Here is a 23,635-nt window from a genome sequence, read left to right on the forward strand (position 1 = left end):
ATAGAAATAAAGCAATTATATCAACCAACCAGAGCAAATAGAAAAACACTTGCGTAAGTCCCTGCATTTACTAATGAATTTTAGGCATGTAAATAACACAGTAGCTATTTTAGCTACACAGTAGGCTTGCAGGTCACAGCTCTACCACCCAACCTGCCATTCCACCTAATGTGGTAAGAGCAACTACGCAGCAGGATTGCAAAAATTCTCCGTAACAGGTGTAGTACACATCACATTATGGTACACTTTAAAAAACTTAGTTTCACAAGTATACTGTATAACTATTAGTCAAATATGTGAATTCCTACAGCTTGACTGGCTCACATTTATTTTAGACAGCCAAAATTTATGAACAAAAAAAAAAGTACTCAGCTATCACACAGAAAAACTTATTACTGTAAGTTAAGTTTTAAGGAAGATAAATCACACACACAAAGGAATTGTCAAACTTCTAGAAGGAACAATGTTTTACTGCCTTTTTCTTCTGATTTAGCCTAGGTCCCTAGAGTCTTTGTTTCACACCAGTCTAAATGAGTGCTGCTGATACATCTTTCCTTAAAACATGTGAAAACTAGTAATCCAACTGACAATATCCAAAGTGGACTATAGCCAGGCTGCAGCCTTGTTTCCCATCTGCCTAAGCCAGGGAAACAAAAGGACACAACTCAACTTGCTGCAGGAACAATAAACCACAATGCAACACAGGCCACTGCTGGGGCAGGAATAAGACACCATGGCAGGGCTTTTGCCCAGTGACCTCTAAGGCATGTGCACATAGAGACAGGCAGTCATCTCTCAGGTCTGTATTCTTGCAACCTTTATTTCTAAGAAAGCAGCTGGACAGCACTTCTGTAACAGATGGCATGAGTGAGGGGAATTTGTCACACCAGGAGAAATGCTTCTCCTAGAGCAAGAAAAGGCTTCACTGCAGTGAATTACTAAAAACACATCAGAGAAAGCCTCACTGTTTCCTCCTCCTTACTTTTTAGCTATGCAGTACAATATGGGGAGGGGTGGGGAAGGGGGGGCGGCTCACCGCAGTTTTGCTCCTCCTCAAATCGGGCAGCTATAGCACAGAAGTCCTTGAGCAATTCAGACTATGTACCTAGCCCGCAAAACATCCTGCAAATGGCATCCAGCCCATGGCCCATAAAATGCTAGACCACCTGGGGGGAAGGCGTGAAGGAGACAGCTTAAGGTCAGAGAAGTTGTTTGTGGCAGAAGAGAAATGAACCCAGATCCTTTGAAGCCTCAGACAGTACACCAACTACTGGGCTACATTCCCTCTATTATTTTGGAACTTGTGTTGTAAGCCAGAAGAGCAGTTTGTGGTTTCCCTATTTGAGTTCTATGACAGGACAGTCTGAATAGCTAGAAAAGAATCTTTGTTTTTTAACTCACAGAAGAATAAAGTCTCAAATAACTTTTTTTAATGGTCCCCTAACTCCTGCAACCCTTTTGAATTTTATATTGAAATGAATGTTTCAGCCCATCGCAATCTTACTTCCAGTTAATCCTGGCTTCTAGACTAATGAAGACAGACAAAAAAAGGTTCAGACCTGTCAGCAAGATGCTCTGTGAATACTGTTTAGTGAAAGAGAGCTAGTTTTCTGTTTCTAGAAGTATCTGGCATATAAATTCAACAAATTAAGTCACAATTTTTTTTTCTTAGTTCAACAATCCATCTGCCACAGCAGATACCAGCAGGTATTATGCCTTAGTACTGAAGTGTCTTCAAACCCATGCAAGATGTTAGTGAACAGCAAGCAGAAATTACATCCCTACTGTCAAGTCTGAATATAGGTCGTAAGATTTCTGACACTGTATTATGCTACCATCTACTGGTTCACATTAGATTAAACCTCTGAACTTTTCCTTCAACTCATTCACCCTCCAAAAAAAAAAATCAGGCTTAAAATTGCAAAAAAAGTTAATTTGAAGTTTTCTAAGGTAATTTCACAGTTCTACTCAGCTTTTGTCTTCTTTTTATTAAGCAAATGCAAGAGTGACTGTTATATATGTTCAGAACATTTTTAATCAAGATACACCAAACTCATCCATTCATTTACTTACATTCGGCTAGTTTCAATGTTCTCAGAGTGAGGTTCTCCTGGTGATCTGCAAAACCAGACAGAAAACCTTAAGCATTGCTTGCTCTTTTAAGTCATTACAGTATGAAGTTATGAAAGGTGGAAAGTGATGAGTGCATTAGTGCCACTAAAAGCATCAACTTTTTGACACTTGCAGATTTAATTTGTTTCATTAAACTCTAGAATAAAGTTTATACCATAAAACATGATAGTATAATTAAGCCAAATTTCCCTAAGAAGGAGAGCTTACGCAACAGAAGCCATTGGGGAAGAGATCTGCTGGCAGTACTTCCGCATTCAGGCTGCACAGTGCACCAGTTCTGGGCTAATTCTTCATAACCACTTCTGTAACCAAAATGTGTACTCAAAGATTATCAGTGATCAACTGCAACCAACAAGTTCTCTGCAGAGCTGGAATCTAAGAAGTAGCAGCTCAGAAGCAGGGTCCAAAAGAATCTCAAAGCAAATCTCACATCTCTCTCCACCTGAAATCATGAACCTAATCTCACAGACAGCTCTCTGTTTTCTTCAATCCAGCCATGAGATCAGCCAGTAATATTCAGAATTAAATGCTACTGCCTGGCATATTTGAACACACAAGCAGCACCTGTGTTTAGCTTGGCAACCCCATTGACTTAATTTACAGAATAATTCAAGGGGTAGAGCTCCATACTAATTTAAGTAGACTAAATTATAGCTACTTAGCTCCTCCTTAAGATAGCACTGATTCAACAGTTAACTTTTTTTTAGACAGTATTTTTTTTCTCCTCTCAGGACTTCCTCCTAGCACAGTGAGTTTCTAGCCACACAAGCTAGAAAACAAGGCAGTACAAATGCAGCAGTTTTGATTCCTATCACCTTAAGATGCCTTGAAATCAAACCCAACAGACCTTATGGAACCTTCACTTGGGAACAAATTTTGGTACAGTTGACAAGAACTGCCATGCTGGAAATACTGTGCAAGGAGTGGAAACAGAGCACAGCCATTACAGTAAAACTCTGCAGCTTAGATGAACAAAAATGTCTTTCATGACAGCTCTCTAAAAACAGAAGTGAGCTAAAATCTGCAAATAGAACTAATTTTGTAGGTTTCACCAGAGTTTGCTGGGGGACTTCAGTTAGGACAGCTAAGCAGACTTTCCTGTAGCTTTACAGGGAAAAAACCTTTATTTATAGAAATGCAATTTCTAAATTTCTCTATTTACTATATAACTACCTATAATACTCTAAATGCTATTGAAAATCTCCACCTATAGCCTGACAAATTAGTTTTTTCCTGTGCTTCATTATGCTATTTTACTGGATGGTCTCTCCTATGCAATTTGGACTACTCTCCAAATTCTCTCTAAAATTTTAGTTCCTTTTCTAAAATACCAGATCTTAACAACTTTCTGGATTCTACCAAACAGACCCAGTGCCTAGAAAGCATTTCTGGCAGACAACTTCTAATTCCTAGGCTAGCTCGATACTATGTGGTGACAGATGATGCAGAACACAGGATATTATTTGTTTATATTTCATTAATTTATAAAATTTAAATGACACTAGGTACAGAATTCTGAACTTCCTATCCAACTAACTTTATACTCATACTTAAAATGCAAATATGCGTTAACTGAACAATAACATAAAAACTGCCCAATCTCAAAATTCAGCCTCTACTTATTACCTCCAAATTATGTTTCCCTTATTCATTAAATTCAGGACTGACAAGATAGTTGCTGACAACAATTATGCTCAGCAGCAAAACAAATAAAAATTTCCCTTCAACTCCAGTGACCAAAGCACGCCACTAAATGTTTCGTGAAAAGAATCTCATTTTTTTTTCCCCCACTTATTCACCTGAGCATGTAAGTGCTGGAAGCTGGAGTAGTGGAAAGATGCATATTTATATTCATACTGGTTAGCTTATCTATTTACTACCAAGACTTCAGAAAATGGTATCAAAAAGTCTGGACATTTGAGGCTTTGCTCTCTTAATTCTGGTATTGGGACACACAACACATTTGAAGCTTTGGGAAAGAGTAGTGCTTTTAGTTGCTATGAAAATGCAACAGAAATAGTGGTGTTAAAAGAAAAACATCAAGAATACTGATCATTTTCAGCCTTTAAAATAAACAGCAGTATGAAGAATTATAGAAAAAAAGCAGATTGGTATCTACACTTAGCAGGTAAAAAAGGCAGCCTGGTTATCTGTAGAACAGACCTGTAAACACTGCTATCAGTACATCCAAAATCTTTTCCTAGCCTCATAATTTGTGAGAATTTTATCTCGGCTGTAAAGAGACAATACAGTTCAGTACACGTTACTCTAAGAAAAATAAGAATATTTCTTCTATACGATAAACAATGTAAGAAAAAATACAATCTAGCTGAAGTCAAAAAAGGTTTGGTCCTCTACAGTAAGTGGTTCTGCAGAAAACAGGGTGAAAATTCCTTCATCTTATGGTTTCTAAACCATGAGCAGACCTACTATAACTATGGTTTACAGAACTATAATGCACATATTAACTCAACTTTAAAAGGTTTCACATGACAATGTAAGCACCTAATAAAATGAGCTTTCAATACGCATTAAAATGAAGTGGAAGATCAATCTAACTACAAGAATTGTACTTGTTTGCTGAGAAGCTATTTTGCAATACCCAATTGTTTACAAACAAGATACCTTGTTATTTCCTGTGAGCAGGCAACAGTACTGAAAAACAACTATATAGTACGGCAAGACGTCCTTTCATCATGCTTAAAATCTGAAACAAGAGTTCTGTTCAGAGAAAATCTCAGAGCAAATGCTCTTAAAAATTTCAGCTGTGAATTAGATTGTAGATACTGATCACAAGACACCAACTAATCTGAATACTGCAGTATGAGCTAGCAAATTCAAATGGTGGCTCATTTCCAGTAACACAGGGAGCAACTTCTCCATTCTACAAGCCACTCCTTTTACCTCCACTGTACCTCTCTAGATGAGAAAAGTAATAGTATGCAAGCTTACACATTTTAACATCATCAAGCCTCCGAGATAAATACTTTTTTTAAAAAATTGAACAAATGCTTGGGTAAGTATACTAAATTTATACAGAAATTCACTATGACAGTAAAAACTACCAGAGACTTTTAAGTGATAGTACTGTTCTTAAGAGGGATATCATGGAGCACCACAGTGCTTATATTTTAAAAAGCAGGCAGGGACAAACTAAGTGAGCTTTGAGCAAGAATGTAAGTCAACTTTGCCAGCTGACTTATCTTAAACAAACAATGCAACATAATACTATTTATAAAACTAACTTCAAGTCATACAAATTAAATACCTTAAAATAAACATTATAGTAAAAAAAAATCCCAAGAAACAACCTGATGTGGTTTATGCTTACCTTTTACAAGCTGTGGCCATTCGGTGACATCAGGGTGATCACAATTTTGAGTCACTGATCAAAACAGAGCTGTCACACCACTCCTGTATCACGCTGGGCTAAGCATAAGCTTAGCAATTCTAAATAAGTAAAAATAATTTAGTTAAAAGTCCTCAAAAATTATTTTCAGCCAATTCTCTAAATAAAAAAAACAGCATAAACCAGAAGAAAAATACTGATGCTAAGCATTGTTTTATCAGCAAGATTAAGACTTACTTAAATTCATTTTTTGTATGGCATTATAACTTCTAGAGGAACTTGCTACAGTACAATCAACTTGTGAACTTGAAAATTCAGCAACTTATTTTTAATCTTACTAATAAACCAAAATCTGTACCCATCTCTTGGACCAGTGGAAAGTACCGAATGTCAAGACAACAAGCATTCAAAGATCTGGAAGTGTGTGCATAAATACGAACTGTAATTTCTAACTACAATAAAATTCTGGTAGGTGTTTCGCTGCTACAACTCAGTTAACATTGTTTCTTAGCAAGGCTCTGTTCCCAGGGGAGCAACAAGTAACCTGAACTTTGTTGTGTGCCTCTCCCCAAAAAGAAGTAAGATAAAGCTATGTAAAAGTTTCAGAGGAGCAACCTTTGCTACCTATGGCAAATCTTTTAGGTTCTTTGCTCCATTTATATCCTGTGTCCTCTCTCCGCTACCTTAAATTTTCAAAAGTATGTTTTACCTGTCAATTGTTTCCCGTGATCTGGCTCCACTGGTATAAATGGAAGGGTTGGTCCTTTACTTTGTCACGCAGGTGGCAGCCAATGATCACTCAGCAATACTCGTGCCCAGAGCGCCCTGGGACCACCCCAGCTGATTACTTCCATGGCTGAAAAGGAACCAGTTAGTCTCTTACCTACTGCTATTATCTACTCTGAACTCAAGTTAACTGATAAAATATTTCCAAACATAATCCTCAACACTCAATTCATCCCATTCTCTCTCCCACCCAAGCTCCTACGTGCACTGGACAAAGTCAGAAAACAAAAAAGTCCTCTGAAGAAGAGTCAAATGACAGATAGCATTTGCTTTCTGCTAATATAAAGTTTTAATAAAAATTGCATTTGTTAATATTGTATTCAGTAAATAAAAAGTTACCTTACTTTCTCTTAACAGCAGTAGCTATGAAGACAGACCTCTGTATAGTATCCTGAGAAGTTTATTCCTGTGATAACCCAGATAAAACCCCACATTTGCAGGTTGCCATGCAGCAAAAGCCTCACACAGAACGAAGGTGCACAAAGCTATAGAGGGCACACCCGCAGCTCTCTGCAACACCCACAGACATAACAATCTGGTGCAAATACTAAGAGAGCACATCAGACAGCTTTAAATAATTAGTAAAAGACATTTATTTCTTTACTGCACCTTCTTTTGTGCTTCAGTCCAAACTATTACAAGTCTTTCAGTAAGATCTTAGATTTGATGAGCAATTCAAACATTTTCAATGCTAATTTGTATCTGTTGACTTGTCAGAAATAAGAAATCACTGATCAGTAAGCAAGGCTCATGATTTTCTAAAGTTTGTCAGAAAAGCTGCCCAGTTTTGTCAGCCTACTACAATTTGCCATTCTGCCACAAAGTCTTCACAGAACAAAATCTGCATTAGTTTCAGAATGATGCTTATTAGTTTTACCATGTACATTCAATGAGATAGGTAAAGAGCCATTTGATGATTTTAACATCAGTAATAGTTGAGTGTTCTCATCATAGCAGAAGTGCAGGTGGCATAAGGAAAGTACAAACGAAGCAGGCTACCAAAAATATTCAAAACAAAACAGTGGTTCTCTAGTACTTATGTTTTATAAGTGTAAATTGTCAAAGTTTAACTGAGTCAATGCCAGGAACATAGAACAACGTTTAAAAGTCAGTTGGAAAGGTTCCTCATCTGTCAATACTAAAGGACAAACAGGGTAAAGATTTTTCATTTAATGTTTGCTGACTGTCAGCTGTACAGAAAGGCAAAAACCAAGATGCTGATGCAAAACTAAGAAGCTATAAAACACTGCTTATGACATTCTGATTAAAACCTGAAAATGTCCACTTTCAGGCAAGCTTTAATTTCAAGAAAACAGATGCCTATTCTAACACTGCTTCTAGCACTTTGCCCAAGCAGTTTTTAGTATGCTGGTCAGAGGACAGTGGTATCATCTCTACAGCCTCATTGGCTGAGAAACCTGCATTTTGTCTGAGCGCTGGAAGTAGCAGCTCATGTTCTGGAGTGTGCCTCACCAATCACTCCCTACCTAGACTTGGTCCTTTACCACCCATACTCTTGGCAAAAGCTTATTACAGTAGTCTTCCATTCAAATGGACACATTTTAGAACACGAGGCTGCAATCAACGTTTGTTAAACAAAGTTTTCCTAAGGCTTTTTCATATAGGAGAGGTCATGAACGTGCCTGACAACAGTGAAGCATCACATGAAGTGTCAGTGCTGGATTCAAACACCACCAGATTTTGGAATGCCAAAAAATACACATTAAGTTGGCAGCTCCACAGCCATAACCAAGACAAGCTTGTGCCAAGGCCTGACACACATAAAACTCTGTTAGTCAAATTTACCACACCACCGAACATATTATCTACAGCAGTTCCGTGATGGGAGGCAGTATCTGAACTGTCACAAATCTCACTGAAGGTAACTCATCTAAGTTTTGTTGTGAAAATTGTGTCTACAAATTGAATTTATCATGGGTTAGAGCTTTGAATCAGGCAGTTTCAGCATTTCTCATTTGTGGCATCATATCTTAACACTAGACTTACTGTACTGTGGTCTAAAATTCTCATGCTACTTTTCAGCAATATAGATGCAAAAGATCTTCATGAATCATTTTTCCCTTTTTTCTCTTTCTTATCCCACCTTCCCCACCTATCCTTGCTGCCACTCCTATGGGAGTGAATATGATTGGCAAGGATTCCCTAGAACAGATGAAAGAATTAATTTTTCTAAAACCTTACTCATTCATGCATCAGCAGAGTAGTGTCTGCTGGCAAAGAGACCAGCATGTTGAAACATAGGGTGGGTGGTGAAGGAAACTGCCATCAAAGATCCCTGACTCTGAATATAGCTCAAACAAAGGACATTTTGACTGCTTGATACAAACAAGGCACAAAAAACCCCTAACCTGGTACAAGTGTCAAAGAATACTACTTTATCAGTGTGGTTTTTCCTTCCCTGATCAATACACTAACATATTGGAAAAGGGTATTATGAACAATAGTGAACTGGTCTAAACCAACTGGTTTTCTGTCACAGGAATTCCTCTACAAAAAGCTCCTCTGTTTGTAACTTACCTTACTGAAGACAGAAACAGCAGTCCCAGAGCAGATACTTATTTGTATTACTCAAACAAATTTCTCTGGTCTTCACTGCTCTGATCAGCACGGCTTAGTTTAGGCTTTCACAGACACCCTGAGCAGCTCAAGGTGTGCAAGAAAGTTAGTGCCTGTGCAGTACGTCTGAGAAACCCAAGAGGGCTGCTAGGTTCTTTGGGACTGGGCAGGCTCCAGGACAGACATCTCTGCCCAGTGACTACTCAGGAGGGGTAGAATCAACTAGGACTGCAACAACCCCTATTACAGGAAGGCAACACACAAGAATCCCTGTCTTCAGAACATGTATCTGAAGAACTTTGTGACTTGAAACTAGTCCTCATCAAAAAGGAAGAAGATAAAAAATGTTTATGCGGTGATGTGGGACAACATCTATTTCTCCAAGATGGCACAGATGAGTATTTTCTTAAAAGAATCTTCCTACCAACTCAAGGAGGTAAATTGTGAGTGAAAGAACAAGATGTCAGAGAGCAAGTTCAGATGCATCAAAAGGGGCTAAAAGCACCTTTGTTGCATAGCTTGATGATGAAATTTCTCTTTGCACATTTCATTAAACATTGAAAGTCTAAAATTACAAACATGAGGCAAGAAGAGGTTCCCAGCTTCAGCACAGGGAACTTAAAGCCACACCCTGGAGACTGTAAGTACTTATTTTTCAGCAACCAAAACCAAAGACAAATAACTTCCAGGTAGCAATCAGTTAATTGAAATTTATTACTTACGTGGACTTCCTAAATCTATTGTTATCCTTGGGTTATTTGATGTTCACTTTCTGTGAGAGCAATGCAACCTGGCAGCTGACACAGTATCTGGGGTCTAGGAAGATCCCTTAGAGGACAAACACTTCGCTCAATTAAACAAAAACTTCTGATTGACTTACTAAAAGATGGGTGCCCTGGGAATAGGCACTTGTAAGAATTTAGGCTTCCTTTACAAAAGAATTTTAAGTATCTACCCAAGTAATCTCTGATCCAATTTTTTTTAAGATTCTCTTTTTGATGTATGATGAAAACAGAGGTGATTCACTGTACAATGAAGTACCATGATCTACCTTACATTCCAGTACCAGAATTTGAGTTACTTGATTAAATATAACCATCTCTCTAAAGAATATACCACTAAAGACAGCTTCTGTATGTTTTCTGAAGAGTCCCTCTGAATGCTCCAATAATGAATTTTATGTATTTCCGGAATTACTTTGAGTACCACAATGAAACAATCATCTATACAGTAAGAAACTAACACCTATTAGGAGAGCTGGCCTTTTATAACTTCAGATTGAGTCAAATGTCCTGGAGAATATTCAGCAACCCCCTAAATTTAATTTTAACTGTCATATGCAGAAGAAAAAAAAGTAATATAATAGGCATGTTTGAGCCGTAACTTCTTCATACAGTTGGAAACATCAATTACTTTTGTTACCTGCATGCTGCTTCCAGTGCACAAAACCTAAAAAGAGAAGTTTTCCTCATGCACCTAATTAGTAGATAAAATTATTACTGATCCTACAGTAAAATAAAACAGCCACTAATATAACCTGATCATATAAATCCTAATGGAGCCAAAAAAACCCCAACAAAACAGTAGTAAGGCCACTATATGAATTTTTCCCACTGCCTGGTAAACCAAACAATTCAACTAGTAACAACAAATGCAAAATCACATTAGCTAGAAAACCGAAAGAATTGGGTTCTATCCTGGAAAATGCCAACCTAAAGTGACTAAGGCAGTTACAACTGATGTACAAATGTACACATGCTCCCATGTATTACAAGAAGAATGACAGATATGACTCATGAAGGGTCCCTGGAAGAGTGTCTGTTCATCTGCACAAACTACTTCACACTTCCAAACTTAAACCCACTTCTCCAATTGTTCAATATTCTTCAAAAATGTTCCAGAAGTAATAGAAGAGAGCCACAAAGACAGCATGAAGATAGAAGAAAATGCCTTTTGATTAGACAACGAGAAGAGTTCAAAGTTAATGAAGCTAATCAATATGGACACTGGAAGAAACTAAATCTTCTCATAGCACAAAAAGAATACATGAAGATCTTCAAACTAAAAGAATGCATACAAAATCCCCATGAATAGAAACTGAAGGCTGACAAATTCAAATTAGAGTAGGAACACAAGCATGCAGGATGAGAACAATTAACACTTGAATAAATTATTTGGGATGGAAATCTGAATTTCCACTGTCTTCAAATTAAAGTTAGTGCTACTCTGCAATTTACATGTCAGTAAAAACACAAGTTACTGAGTTAAATGTAGAATTTGGTGCATCTCAATAGAAAGAGATCAAACACATTTATATAAAAGTTTCATCCTATAATATCTGTACACTTACTTTGCCTTGATGTCAATAGTCTCCGCTGTACTGATTTTGGCTGGGATAGAGTTAATTTTCTTCACAGTAGCTAGGTGTGGGGCTGTGTTTTGGATTTGTGTTAACACAGGGATGTTTCAGTTATTGCTGAGCCTTTCATAGATGCAAGGCCTTTTCTGCTTTCACCCCACCAGGGAGGAGGCTGGGCAAAAGGAGTAGGGAGGGGTCACAGCTGGGACAGCTGACCCCAGCTGACCACAGAGACATTCCATATTATATGGCATCATGCTCAGTTTATAAAGCTGGGGGAAGAAGGAAGAAGGGGCAGTGTTTGGAGTTATGGCATTTGTCTTCCCAAGTCACTGTTACGTATGATTGAGACCTGCTTTTCTGGAGATGACAGAACTTGTGCCTGTCCATGGGAAGTGGTGAATGAATTCCCTGTTTCACTTTGCTTGCATGTGCAGCTTTTGCTTTACCTATTATCTTTTATCTCAGCCCACGACTTTTCTCACTTTTCTTCTTCCAATTCTCTTCCACATCCCACGGTGTGGGGAGGTGAGAGAGTGGCTGTTTGGTGCTTAGTTTCCAGCTGGGGTTAAACTGTGATATCCATAAATCACAGAGTTAGTAGAAAAATATCTAATGTTTGCTCCCATTCCCTTCCCTCAGGCCAAAGCTAGAGGCCTGCATATTGTTCCCATTTTCTACAGCTGGCCCTGCAACTTTGGACTCTAGATTTTGCCTTCAATATCTGTTCTTGGCTTCATTATTTCTGTGAGGACATATATATTTTGTTCACTTTTGTAAAAGCAGACAAGATAAAAATTATCTTTAACCTCTGCATTTTTCACTTAGAACACACTGGGGTTTTTTTGCAGCAGAACCATTTGTTTCTTTTCAGTTATATTATACCTGTTACTTCAGGCTCCCTCCAAAACAATGATATACACCCATGAACAACAAGCCCCTCCTAACACCAGCAAGTGAAATCAAATCATCTATTTAAACATCTTTTAGTAACTCTCCTTTGGCTACTTATCATGTTAAGTTCTATCTGAAAGCTTTCTACATGAAACGTTTCTACGGAAAGTTTTACAGCTTCAATTCAGCTTTACTACTTGAACTTTTATTCCTTCTGTCCTTTTGCTTATGGTCTATTTTGATTTCTTTTGCCACCCATCTTTCATGCTGCCTTCCATGTAAAGCATCTTTCTGTTCACCAAGTTCTTGCATATGTTTGTTTAAATATAATTTATATTAAAACCAAGCAACCATGCAATTCTGTAACACAACATTCAGCTTTTCTGATGTTCCATTAGTATTACTCACAATTTGTGGGTGATTAGAGGGGAATTCTTTATCAATTTATGAAGCACATACCATTACAAAGATTCTATGCATACATACAGTGGCAAGCAGCTAAATATCCAGAAAAAAGCAGCCAGCAGGAATAATGGCAACAAAGAAATAATGGCTTAGGTTTGAAGAAGAGCCATCATACACACAACTGGTATTGACACTGGAGAGCAAGAAGCAGGTGGGTGGTCCCAGTGGTGCTGTGGGTGCAAAAATGAATATACACTACCTGCCAGATGCCTGCTACAGTAAAGGACCAATCTATACAATTCTCTCAGGAACATCTGGATTGTGATAATGTAACATTGTAGCTTTTTGAGAGATTTACAATTTCTAATTAGTACACAAAACAGTTACTGTTTCAGCTTAGAATTAACTGTTTTATTAATGTCTGTGTATAGCTGCCTACAAAACAGAACTTAAAAAGACCCAACAACTCTTCTGGAAACTTGAGATTTCAAAAGTATATTTCTATATATTTAAGTATATTTCTAAGTTAATTATCTGGAAAAGAAAAATCTAGACATAAACCCAGGGCACAGAAACCTCGTATCAGCTGTTACAGAGTTCTTCCCCACATTTTAAGTGGTTCAAAGAGAAAGAACGCACATAGTTTAGAAGCTGTTATTGAAATGACTACATACAATCTTGTATATGCATGAACAGACCTATTTCACATGGCAGAAAAGTTACCTTAATTGTTTTTCTGAATGCAATGATGCTAAAAGTTTCAAAAATTCTCTATGTACCAAAGCGCAGAACTACAGAACTTAGCAACACTACAAAGCGGTACAGTAATACCAGGTATCACCACAGAACTACACCAGAATAAAGTTAGGAAATGGAAATTAAAATAACTACAAGTTCCAACCCTGCTGCAATACATGTAGGTATTTTTAAATTGGGTGGACATTTAAAAGCCTAGACAAAAAGAGATACTGTGTGCCATGGTTTTATGTTAGCACTGCTAATAAAGGTTATATTTCTGTATTTCCCAGCATTCCTATTTGTAAATTTGACTTACACTGATGGTTGAGTAAGTTTTCTGGTAGTTCTGGACTTATTTTTCAAGTCATACCTTCACTATAAATATGCTCCACAGCAAATTAAAAAATCCATACAGCTTTCAGAAACACCAATGCTTATCCAATCCATGGAGAAATAAATGGATGGTAGCAGCATGATGATGAGCTTGTTAAATCAAAAGGGAATTCATCAATATTATATCATCAGTATTTATTTTCCCCAAGAAAAATCAAATAAGTCAGTTTTCTAGAGATTTATGACTAAGTAATAGATATCATAGTAAAATAAAGGGAAAAATTAATGTGTGTTTTTTCCTGAATAAATTTTCAACCTTTTTTTTAATCTCAGAAAAATGTGTAATTATTTACTATTACAATTATTAGCATACAAACAATGTAAGTGAAAACATAAACATACCATATCTTTCCAGAGCTGCAGAATCTTGTTATTTCAAATTCTAAAATGGACTTCTACAGTTCTTGTACCTATAATGCAAAACATTACAATTCAGTTCTTGCACTGTGCTCCATACCAATCTGAAGCTCAATGCAACTTCAAGACAATACATTCAAAAGTGACTATTTGATTAGTCACAAGTCTGCAACTAAAGGAAACACAGAATCATAGAAGATGTCAAGTCAGAAGGGACCTACAAAGATCATTGTACCCAACTCCCCTCCCCGCTCCTCACAGGACTACCTGAAACTAAATCATATTAGCTTCTCAAACTAAATCACACTTTGTATAAAAAAAAAACAAAAAAAAACCCCAGAAAATAATTACTATGTTAGATGAACTACAAATGCAGAAAGTTCATATACACAATGTTCCCTATTCTTTCCCCTGTAGTGATGCAATAGTTTTACAATTCCATTCATCCAGTTCATTACAAATACTAATTTCCTTTCTCCTTCCCGCCCTTTATTTTTTCTTTTTTTTTTTTTTTTTTTAGGAACTGGCATTTATTATTAAAAAAACCCCAAAAACGGTCAAAAGAAGTCACAAAACCAAATCTTTACTCTTGGTGCATGAACCGCTGAAGTTGAGTAAGTTTTTCTGTAGATTCTTCATTTTCAGAAAGTCGTTATTAACCAGGGACTAAAACATACTTGAAATATTTTTAACAAACACCTAGAAGCACAACCAGTTTCAAGGGAAAAAGTGACAAAAACCACAGACATACAACTGAAGAAGAACAGGGGTTGTGGATTCCCCATCACTGGAGCCGTTCAAGAAAAAGCTGGATGGGGCTTTCAGTAATCTGGTCTAGAGGAAGTTGTCCCTGCCCATGGAAGGGGGGGGCTGTAATTAAATATTTCTTTAAGGTTCTCTACCAATCCCAAACCATGCCCTGATTCTATAAAATCTACTAATTACTTTCCAAAAAGTCAGGAATTTGGCATAGATTACATTTTGCAAAGATTTAATACATAATTGCTTGGTTTAGAAACTCTATTAAGAACAAACAAATCCAACACAACTGATTTAGATGGATCTCTATTACAGATCAGAGTTCCCACATAGGAAACCCTGATCTGGTTACCTTACTAGTACATTCAGGTTTATCTTAAAAGATGGCAAACCAGCAAGAATTTATCTAGCAGTAAGGGCTTAATTCTTTATCAGGGAACTGAAATGGGGTGATCCTGGACCAGTCTTGCTATTAAAGCTCCAAGCACTAACAATGTGCATGCAATGCACATTTTTGTATTTAAAAAAAATTAGTTTTATAGGGCATCCACCCTATACGTTTTGGGAAAAAAAGACTGCTATTTCAACGAACAATTCTAATAATTATGTAGCTTTTTTACAGTTAGGATTAACATGCTAATGATAAGCAACAGTGTCAATAAAACTTTACTATCGTTGGGGGGCGGGGGGGAAGAAAAATCTCTGAACAACATGAAACAGTAACTGATGATTTTCCTGTTTGGAGGTAGCACTTTTACTTCATATCAACAACAGAAACCTGAAATACCTTATAGTCTACTAAAGAATGATTCTTCATTCACAGTGGTGCCATTAGACAAACTCAGTTAAAAGTATTCTGACAAATGCAACCCGTATTTTCACACCTTGTGTCACAGGACTAACAGATTAAACTTCAATGTATACATTTGTTCCTGTACAAACATAGAGAAGCACCATCTGTATAAAATTCTCTCATTCTCCTCTGATACAAAAGCACAAATTTTCAGTGTGCAGAAGGCAAGGGGAGAGCACCAAGTATAGGATGAAAAAGTACCGCAAATACGTCTACCAGGGAGCTTATGATAATTGCCCAGCAATAGAGACAAGAAAACAGTGGCTCCTAACAGAACTGAAGCTATGGAGTAGTGTAGGACAGTACGACTGATAGAGGAAACAAGACCACACCAGAGGAGATGTAGACAGGGGATTTGTGTAACACAAAGCACCAGAAGAGCAAAGCCAGCAACACAAAACTGAAGTTCCTGGACTTCCAGTTCTTCTCCTTCAATCTCTCCCCACCAGATATCACTAAGGCAGAACAGAGTTCAGCAGACTACTAAGTCTACATCTGCTCAGAGGCTACATGACCAACACCAAATGAAATAAGGCTCTGTAATGCTCGTCTAAAAGGAATGAAAATTATTTCATGAAGTCAAATGTACTTTAACATTCACCTTTAGTATACTTAATTAGTACTAAGCCACATCTGCCTCAAAAAAATGCAAATGGCAAATATGACTAAAAGCTTGGCCAACATTATTGCTTCCTCTCAACATTAAAAAATCTTGATCTATCATATGACCAGAGCCAAAAAAACTGCTTGTTTACGTCATACATTTTCAATAGGAAAAGGAGAATTCAATGCACACTGAATTATATTAACACAGACAGTAAAGCACTAAATTAACCACACTGTAGTATACAGAATTACAAAATACTTAAGAAATTAATTATAAATTACAAAAAAATACTTTGCAACTCTCATGTCTGGCTTGATAAAAGATATCATGAAATCATCTCCATCAGGTACTTAAATTATATTTTCCACTTGTGGTTTTGGGTTGTTATGTTTGTCTGGTTTTATCCCATAACTGTAACACAACAGGAATAGGAGAAAAAATTCTGAGAGCACTACCCTAAAGAAATAACACCTAGTATTATAAATTTTCTAACACAATTTCAAATATTTAAGTTTGATTAAGAATAACTTTCTTCCCCAACTGCCATTCTTAAGAGTAAACAAAAATCATGTTAGCCTAATTAAAACCATGTATTCACAAACATCCTTCTTTCACTAAGATATTCATGTTATAGGAATCATAAAAAAGGGAGTATTTTTCACAACCTTACTATGTAAAGGGCTCAGCCTTTGCAACCAAGAAGTTTCAGGGTTTCACAGAAGTGATACACTCTCTTGGGAGCTCCCTTGTCCTTGAAATCCAATGGGATTTGCAGGTTGTGTGAACTCTTAAGTATGTATTTCTATTGGCTACAATAAGCAAGTTTTGCTACACCAGCTGAAACACAACTAGGTGTTGCTACTCAGCCAGTGTAGTGTACACCAGTATACCTTGGACTTTCTAAAAATAGACCCGGGTGTATACACATAGCAAACCACAATATTCATCACGAAGACTTTGGACATGAGATTTCATTATGAAATAACAAGCAATCATTATCTGAATATGGCTATAAAAATAAGAAAGATGAAAATTTGTACTGGAAACAGAAATTCTGAGGTAGTGATAGACCTCTTCAGTATTATCTAGCTTTGCATAAGTTTTTGACTCCTTTTAAGAAAATGGCAAATACCACATTGTAAAATAAAAATATGTTAAGCATTAGTCAGCTCAAACACACAATTAGCCATAACGCAAAAGGAAAACTCATCTATAACCATGATAGCCTTTCTTGAAGTATTTTGACCTATGTACCATTTTAAAAGTTCAGCTCCTTTAAGAACCACTCCACCACCTGCTAACAGCCTGAGCATGCTGAACTGCAGCTGCTCCAACCTGGGTCCCAGGGAGCATACCAGAGCAGGAGTACACAAGTAGCGCCAGAGCCTGGCTGTCTGGACAAGCCTGACATCTCTCAGTGCCATGCAAGCTTGGCAACACGATACAGATTGCTCTTGTGCCTCCCCTGCACACAACTCCTAAAGGCAAGGGAGAGGGTGTTTGTCACTCTGATCTCCTCATTTCATTGATTTCTTTGGTGCAACGATTATCAAGGAAGTATTAAAAAGTCCTAAAAGCAGTTTGCTAAAGGAAGCAAAGAGCATGGTCTTCTCTATGAAGGAGAGATGAACTACCTTCACACCTAGAACTCTAGCTCGGTCACAAGTCCTGTCACAGTCCTCACACAGCACCAGAATAAAAAGCAAACTATGTGGACTAATAATTGCCAGATCATTATGTAACAACCACCAAACCCAAACAGAGGTTCCAGAATTTTCTGCTTGTAGTCCTACTGGATCCTACTGATGCACAGCCCACCAAGATCAAATTTCCTGTGGGTTTCAAACCACTCTATAGTTTATGATACTTAAATTTTGTCTTTTGTTATTTAGATCACAGCTTTGACACTTTGTCACACGAAGACTGAACATGAAGGCACATAGAGGACAGGCAGATTTGAGACAGCCAGCACGGCTTCACCACGGGCAAGTCCTTCTGGACCTATCTAGTGGCCTCCTACGACAGAGTGACTTCATCAGTGGACAAGGGAACAGCTACTGATGTCATCTATCTGGACTTCTGTAAGGCCTTTGACATGGTCCTCCACAACACCCTTCATCCTAAATTGGACAGATAATGGATGGACTCTTTGGTGGATGAGGAACTGGTTGGATGTCTGCATGCAGAGGGTAGTGGTCAATGGCTGAAGGTTCAGATGGACATCAGTGACAAGAGGGGTCCCTCAGGGGTCCATACTGAGACCAGCACTGTTTAATGTCTTCATCAGTGACCAACAGTGGGACTAAATGCACCCTCAGGAAACCTGCAAAAGATACCAAGTTGTGTGGTGTGGCTGATACGCCTGAAGAATGGAATGCCATCCAGAGGGACCAGGACAAGATTGAGAAGTGGGCTCATGGGACCCTCATTCAACAATGCCAAGTGCAAGGTCCTGAAACTGGGTCAGGACAACCCCTGCTATCAATACAGGCTGGGGGATGAGGGAATTGGCAGCAGAAGGTAATTACAGAAGGACTTGGAGATCCTGGTTGATGGAAGGCTAGCCTTGTCCCAGCAACGTGCGCTTGCAGACCAGAACGTATCCTCAGCTGCATCAAGAGCAGCACAGCCAGCAGGTTGAGGGACACCAGTCTGCACTTCTACTCCTCTGAGACGGCACCTGGAGTGCAGCATCCAGCACTGGAGTCCTCAGCACACAACAGGCATGGACCTGTTGGAGCAAGTCCAGAAGAGGGCCACAAAAATGATCAGAAGGCTGGAGCAGCTCTCCTGTGAAGAAAGGCTGAAAGAGCTGGCATTGTTCAGCCTGGGGAAAAGAAGGATCTGGAGAGAACTAACTGCTGCTGTTCAATACGGAAGAAGAGCTCGTAAGAAAGATGAGGACAAACTTTTTACAAGGGCCTACTATGACAGGAGAAGAGGCAATGGTTTTTAACTAAAAGACAGTAGGTTAAGACTAGACATAAGAAAAAAATTCTTACAATGAGGGTGGGTGAAACACGAACAGACTGCCCAGGGGTAGGAGATGCCCTATCCCTGGAAACATACACAGTCAAGCTGGACAGGGCTCTGAGAAACCTGATCTATTTGAAAATGTACCTGCTTATTGCAGGGGAATTTGGACTAGATGACATTTAAAGGTCCCTTCCAACCCAAACTATTCCAGGTCTACGGAAAAAAAAAAAGTAATGCACTCCATATCAAGCAGGCAAGTGGTGCATCAGTTAAAGTTGTCCTATATCCACCATCACTGTAATCCACCTCTGGGTGACAGTCCCACTTTTATCATACAATGTAAGATGAGCATGATTCTCTAAATTAAATTATGTTAGCACATAGAGCATGTTTTTAAAGTTATTTGAGTGGATGCAAACAGCCACACTTTTTGATGAAAAGTAGTGGGATAGCTACGATACTGTGAATGCTCTTTTCAAGTCACCAGATTAAAAAAAAAATAGAATTCAAAGCTCTGCTTTGCTAACTAGAAGTTTCTCCTAAAACACATATATTTCTGTTCTAAGAAAATACAAGTAGCCTAAAAAGAAGCAGATCACCCCTCTTACCTAAGACAGTGAAGTGAGGGTCCAGAAGGAAGCCACCCATTTAGTTCCAGTCAGCTGAACAACTGCAGCTTCTCCTAATTCTTCACCACTCTGTAAAACATGGGTAAAGAACCATGCAGGACAGTAACGGAAAGAGTATCAGTAAAGACTGACTTCCACCCCCTTCCTCCATTCAGCACTTTGCATAATACAGGGAAGCAGGCTCAACCTATTAAAGTAAGTAAGAAGTAGTTAATGCTTCCTTTAAGGATTCATTCATAAGAGTATTTGTTAGACAGAACACTACGATAATATTTAATTTATAATGTAATTTTGCACTTAGTTATTTTGTCAATAGGCTCTGTCACTCCTAACCACAGGAAGTCGCAACTATTCAAAAATAGCAATTTAAAGTGCTATTTAGGCAGATGTTACATTGCCAAACCTGAATCTTGGACCTCTACATTATTTGATTTTCTTTTTCATATTCCTCCTGTGAGGTTATTTTCCTGAAGAAATGTGTCACCAGCTGGTGTAGTTACTGAAGTGTTGCTTCCTTGCAAAATGTTACCTTTAGACTGTATTTGCTGACTTTCTGCTAACCAACCAGATATGTTACACACATTACTATTCCTACCAACAAGCTTTTTTCCAAACTTTTATTCATGGGCAACAGAGCCTTATGAGGCCATCAGGCACTGCCTGTAAACTCAAGAAGTTAATGCAGTAAAGGTTAAGGTCAAAGTATTTAAGGTGACAAAATTCACTTCAAACAGGAGATTTTGCTCACTGCTGTTGTCTCTGGGAATCAGTATTTAGCACAGCTCATGGAATTTCAGGGAGGGGAGTAAGGAGTAGACTTTTTTTAAAAAAGTAAACAACATACTCTAAATTTTTTCATTACAGATCCTAATAGCAAATCTCTCCTTCCACGTACAAATTAGAATTTGATTATTGACAGAAAACCTTTTAACACTGCTTCTGTATAAAACTCATAGCTACCTTAAATATACTGGATAGTTCAGAAAAATTGTAAAACATACCTCCTTTGTTTAAAAATCAATATCAATTCATTAATTAGAGTGAGGACTTGGCCCACAGTACCAGAAAGGAAGACTGATGCTGGAAATGAGAGCTATGCCTACATACTTTATGAATTCTGTCCCCTTTTCCCTCAATTGCATGTTCTATTTTTAAGAACTAGTGGCTTTCATCTTCAGGTGTATGAATTTACTGGTGTGGGGAAGGAGAAAGATATTTTCTGCGTTTAAAAAGAGAGGAATTCTCTCTGGAAATTCACTAAATAAATTGAAACTAAAAGTAACAGAGGGGGGAAAAAATCTTTCCTGCAGAGCAAAAATTAAGATTATGCATATTTACAAAAACATAAACACTAAATTAATTCCATGATAAGTGTCATACCATGTACTACACTAATTACTCTTTACAGAAAATGTTATATGTTTAAACATGTTCACAATTAAACATGTTTATGACTTAAAACCCAACTCAAAGGTATTTCCACCCCCATTATTTAACTGGTTAAGTAGAACCTGTGAATTCAGAGAACTAGTGAAGAATATGTCAACAAAGGATATAATCATAATGAAACAAGCATGATTTTATACTGTGGTGCATATGACATTTTATACTTTCAAAAGAGAAGTTAAATGCTATGCAAAAGAACCTGTTTTATTTTCTGCAGTCTCTCAAAACAACTGGGGACAATTTCAAGGTGCTCTAACAGGGACTCTTAACAGGCTGAGAACATCCCTAGAAGGATTCAACATATACACAGTATTCAGTTCCATTCACAAAAGAATCATCATTTCTACGTTTTTAAACAGCAGCTGCAATTAATAAAAGGCAAAGACCAAAAGTCTTGTTTGCCATTAAAAGAAGGATCAAACCCACACAACTTCAGAGTTCAGAAGAGGACTTGGACTGAGAAATCTAGGCTTTGAAACACAATGCTGTGAAAAAGTTTCTGCTTTTTCAAGCCTGACTTTTTTTACAAAGTCGCAGAACCATACCCTGAAAGAAACCCAAATAAATCAATCATTTATTTTGCCATCTAGTTTGATGCTTTTATTTCTAAATTCTTGGGAGATGCTCAGGACACTCCAGTGAGGAGAAACAGCAAACACCTCTGATAAACAAAATTAACTTATTAATTCCAGCAAGAAAGATTCTGCATTAAATAGCAAACATTTAGAGTGGAATGGAAGATATTTGGAAAAGAGAGATGAAGCATCTGTAATATTGTACAGAAATAATTTCAATTAAAAGCATCAGCTCTGTAAACATAAGTAGTGGACTAGATTTTCTCTCACTGATTCTCTGTTGTTGACAGAATTTACAGAATGTTACTGTTAGGAAGACAAGTCATAAGCACTACAAACTGCATCTGTTTTAAAAGACGAACACGTGATAGTTTTCTCGCACATCTATATCAATTTAGCAATACACATTTCGTATTTTCAATTCAGCATACTCCATTAAAGTGAGTTTTGCCATATTTTCAAATTTCTAAAAAGTACCTTCAACTGTTCCCACAATGAAAGGGAACGGCGTATTCAGAGACAACATCTAAACCAAGCAGTTTCTGAGAACTGTAAAACCCATTTTCCAGGAGTTTTCATTCTTATCAAGCAGTACACCTCTCCCCATTATCCCCTGTCTCCCCTCCATCATAAGGGTCTAACAACACAACACAACTCAGAGCACGGCTTCTCCCTTAGCAGAGAATCTCTAACTGGATGCTATTCACATGAATCAGGAACTTAATCTTATCTTTTAGACCTCTCTTTTTCAAACCAGTCAGCCACTAAAAAATACAAAGAAAAAGAAATAAAAGATAAACGGACAACACAATCACGCAAGTCTTACTTTGTTAAGAAATCAAAGCTAAAATCGGGTACACTTTTCCACTGAGAACTTTTTTGCTAGACACGCAAGAAGCATGGTAAAACCACTTTGACAAGCCGATTTCTCGCAGGGCCTCAGGTCTGCAGACTCCTACAGAGGCAGGTTAAGTTTCCATACAGACAGAGGGACCACCCCTAAAGTGATGTGTAGGATACACGCTTAGACCCAGAATTAGACCATCTGACACATTACACAGAAGGAAACATAAACAAGCATTTCCCTTAACTGGAGAAAAAAAGAAAAGGAGTAACTCCAAGTCTACAAATTACAGGTTCTTGTCACTAAAAGAAGAATTGTGGAACATGTTTTGCTTCTTAAGCAGTAGTAACTTCTGAATGACCAGAACACATCATCTCAACAGTGAACTATAACATCCCTTAAAAGAAATACTGCAAGTCTGCTTAAAGATTGAAGCCCAGAAAGTCCTGCAGTCAGGAGCGACAGATCACATCCATCAGCAAGGCGGCCTGCTCACACATTCAGATGCAACTCTTCAGACTGGACAGAAGGTAACACGAGCAAGTGAACAGACCCACTTTATCAAACAGGCCTTACTCACTAGTTAAGAGACCCTCGCAGTACTTCCCATTCTGGCATCCCGCCCCGCCGACTGCACCGAGCCGTCCCATCCCCAGAGCAGCCCCGAAGAGCAGTCACCGAACCGGGAAACTGAGGCAGGGGTAGGCTGGGTTCACCCAAGGTCGCCCAGCGAGCCCGGTCTCGCCGGGGGGCGGGAGAAGCCCGGAGCCACCCGCCCGCCCGGCCTTTCCGGGGCGGCCCGCACCCATGTGTCTCACGGCGAGCAAGGAGAGGACCCCGCGGCCGCCGCCCGCCTTCCCCTCCCCGGCGCGGGGGAGCTGGAAGGGCCGCCTCCCTCCCCTTCAGGGCCAGCGTGAGCCGGGCGCCATCCCCGCTCCCGGCCCTGCGCAGCGCC

At 38.3% G+C, this 23,635-nt stretch overlaps 1 protein-coding gene across 6 annotated transcripts in view; it reads right to left on the reverse strand.

The window, feature by feature from the left end:
• UBE3A (ubiquitin protein ligase E3A) overlaps positions 1 to 23,635 on the reverse strand; it is a 54,689-nt gene that overhangs the window by 30,585 nt on the left and 469 nt on the right. Inside the window, exons 2-6 of one of the 6 annotated variants that reach the window (XM_085055443.1) lie at positions 19,795 to 19,884; positions 13,977 to 14,044; positions 5,465 to 5,583; positions 4,759 to 4,840; positions 2,074 to 2,118 (exon numbers count right to left, since the gene is read on the reverse strand). In XM_085055443.1, coding sequence (XP_084911569.1) covers positions 2,074 to 2,075 — 2 coding nt within the window. In that variant the 5' untranslated portion in view covers positions 2,076 to 2,118; positions 4,759 to 4,840; positions 5,465 to 5,583; positions 13,977 to 14,044; positions 19,795 to 19,884. Of the gene's footprint in view, positions 1 to 2,073; positions 2,119 to 4,758; positions 4,841 to 5,464; positions 5,584 to 6,191; positions 6,339 to 13,976; positions 14,045 to 19,794; positions 19,903 to 23,635 lie in introns of those variants that run through there. The other 5 variants (XM_085055397.1, XM_085055406.1, XM_085055415.1 and 2 more) reach the window with 5 other exon arrangements.

This window comes from Lichenostomus cassidix, chromosome 1 (assembly GCF_008360975.1).
Source record: "Lichenostomus cassidix isolate B80296 chromosome 1, HeHo_3.0, whole genome shotgun sequence".
NCBI classification, from domain to species: domain Eukaryota; kingdom Metazoa; phylum Chordata; class Aves; order Passeriformes; family Meliphagidae; genus Lichenostomus; species Lichenostomus cassidix.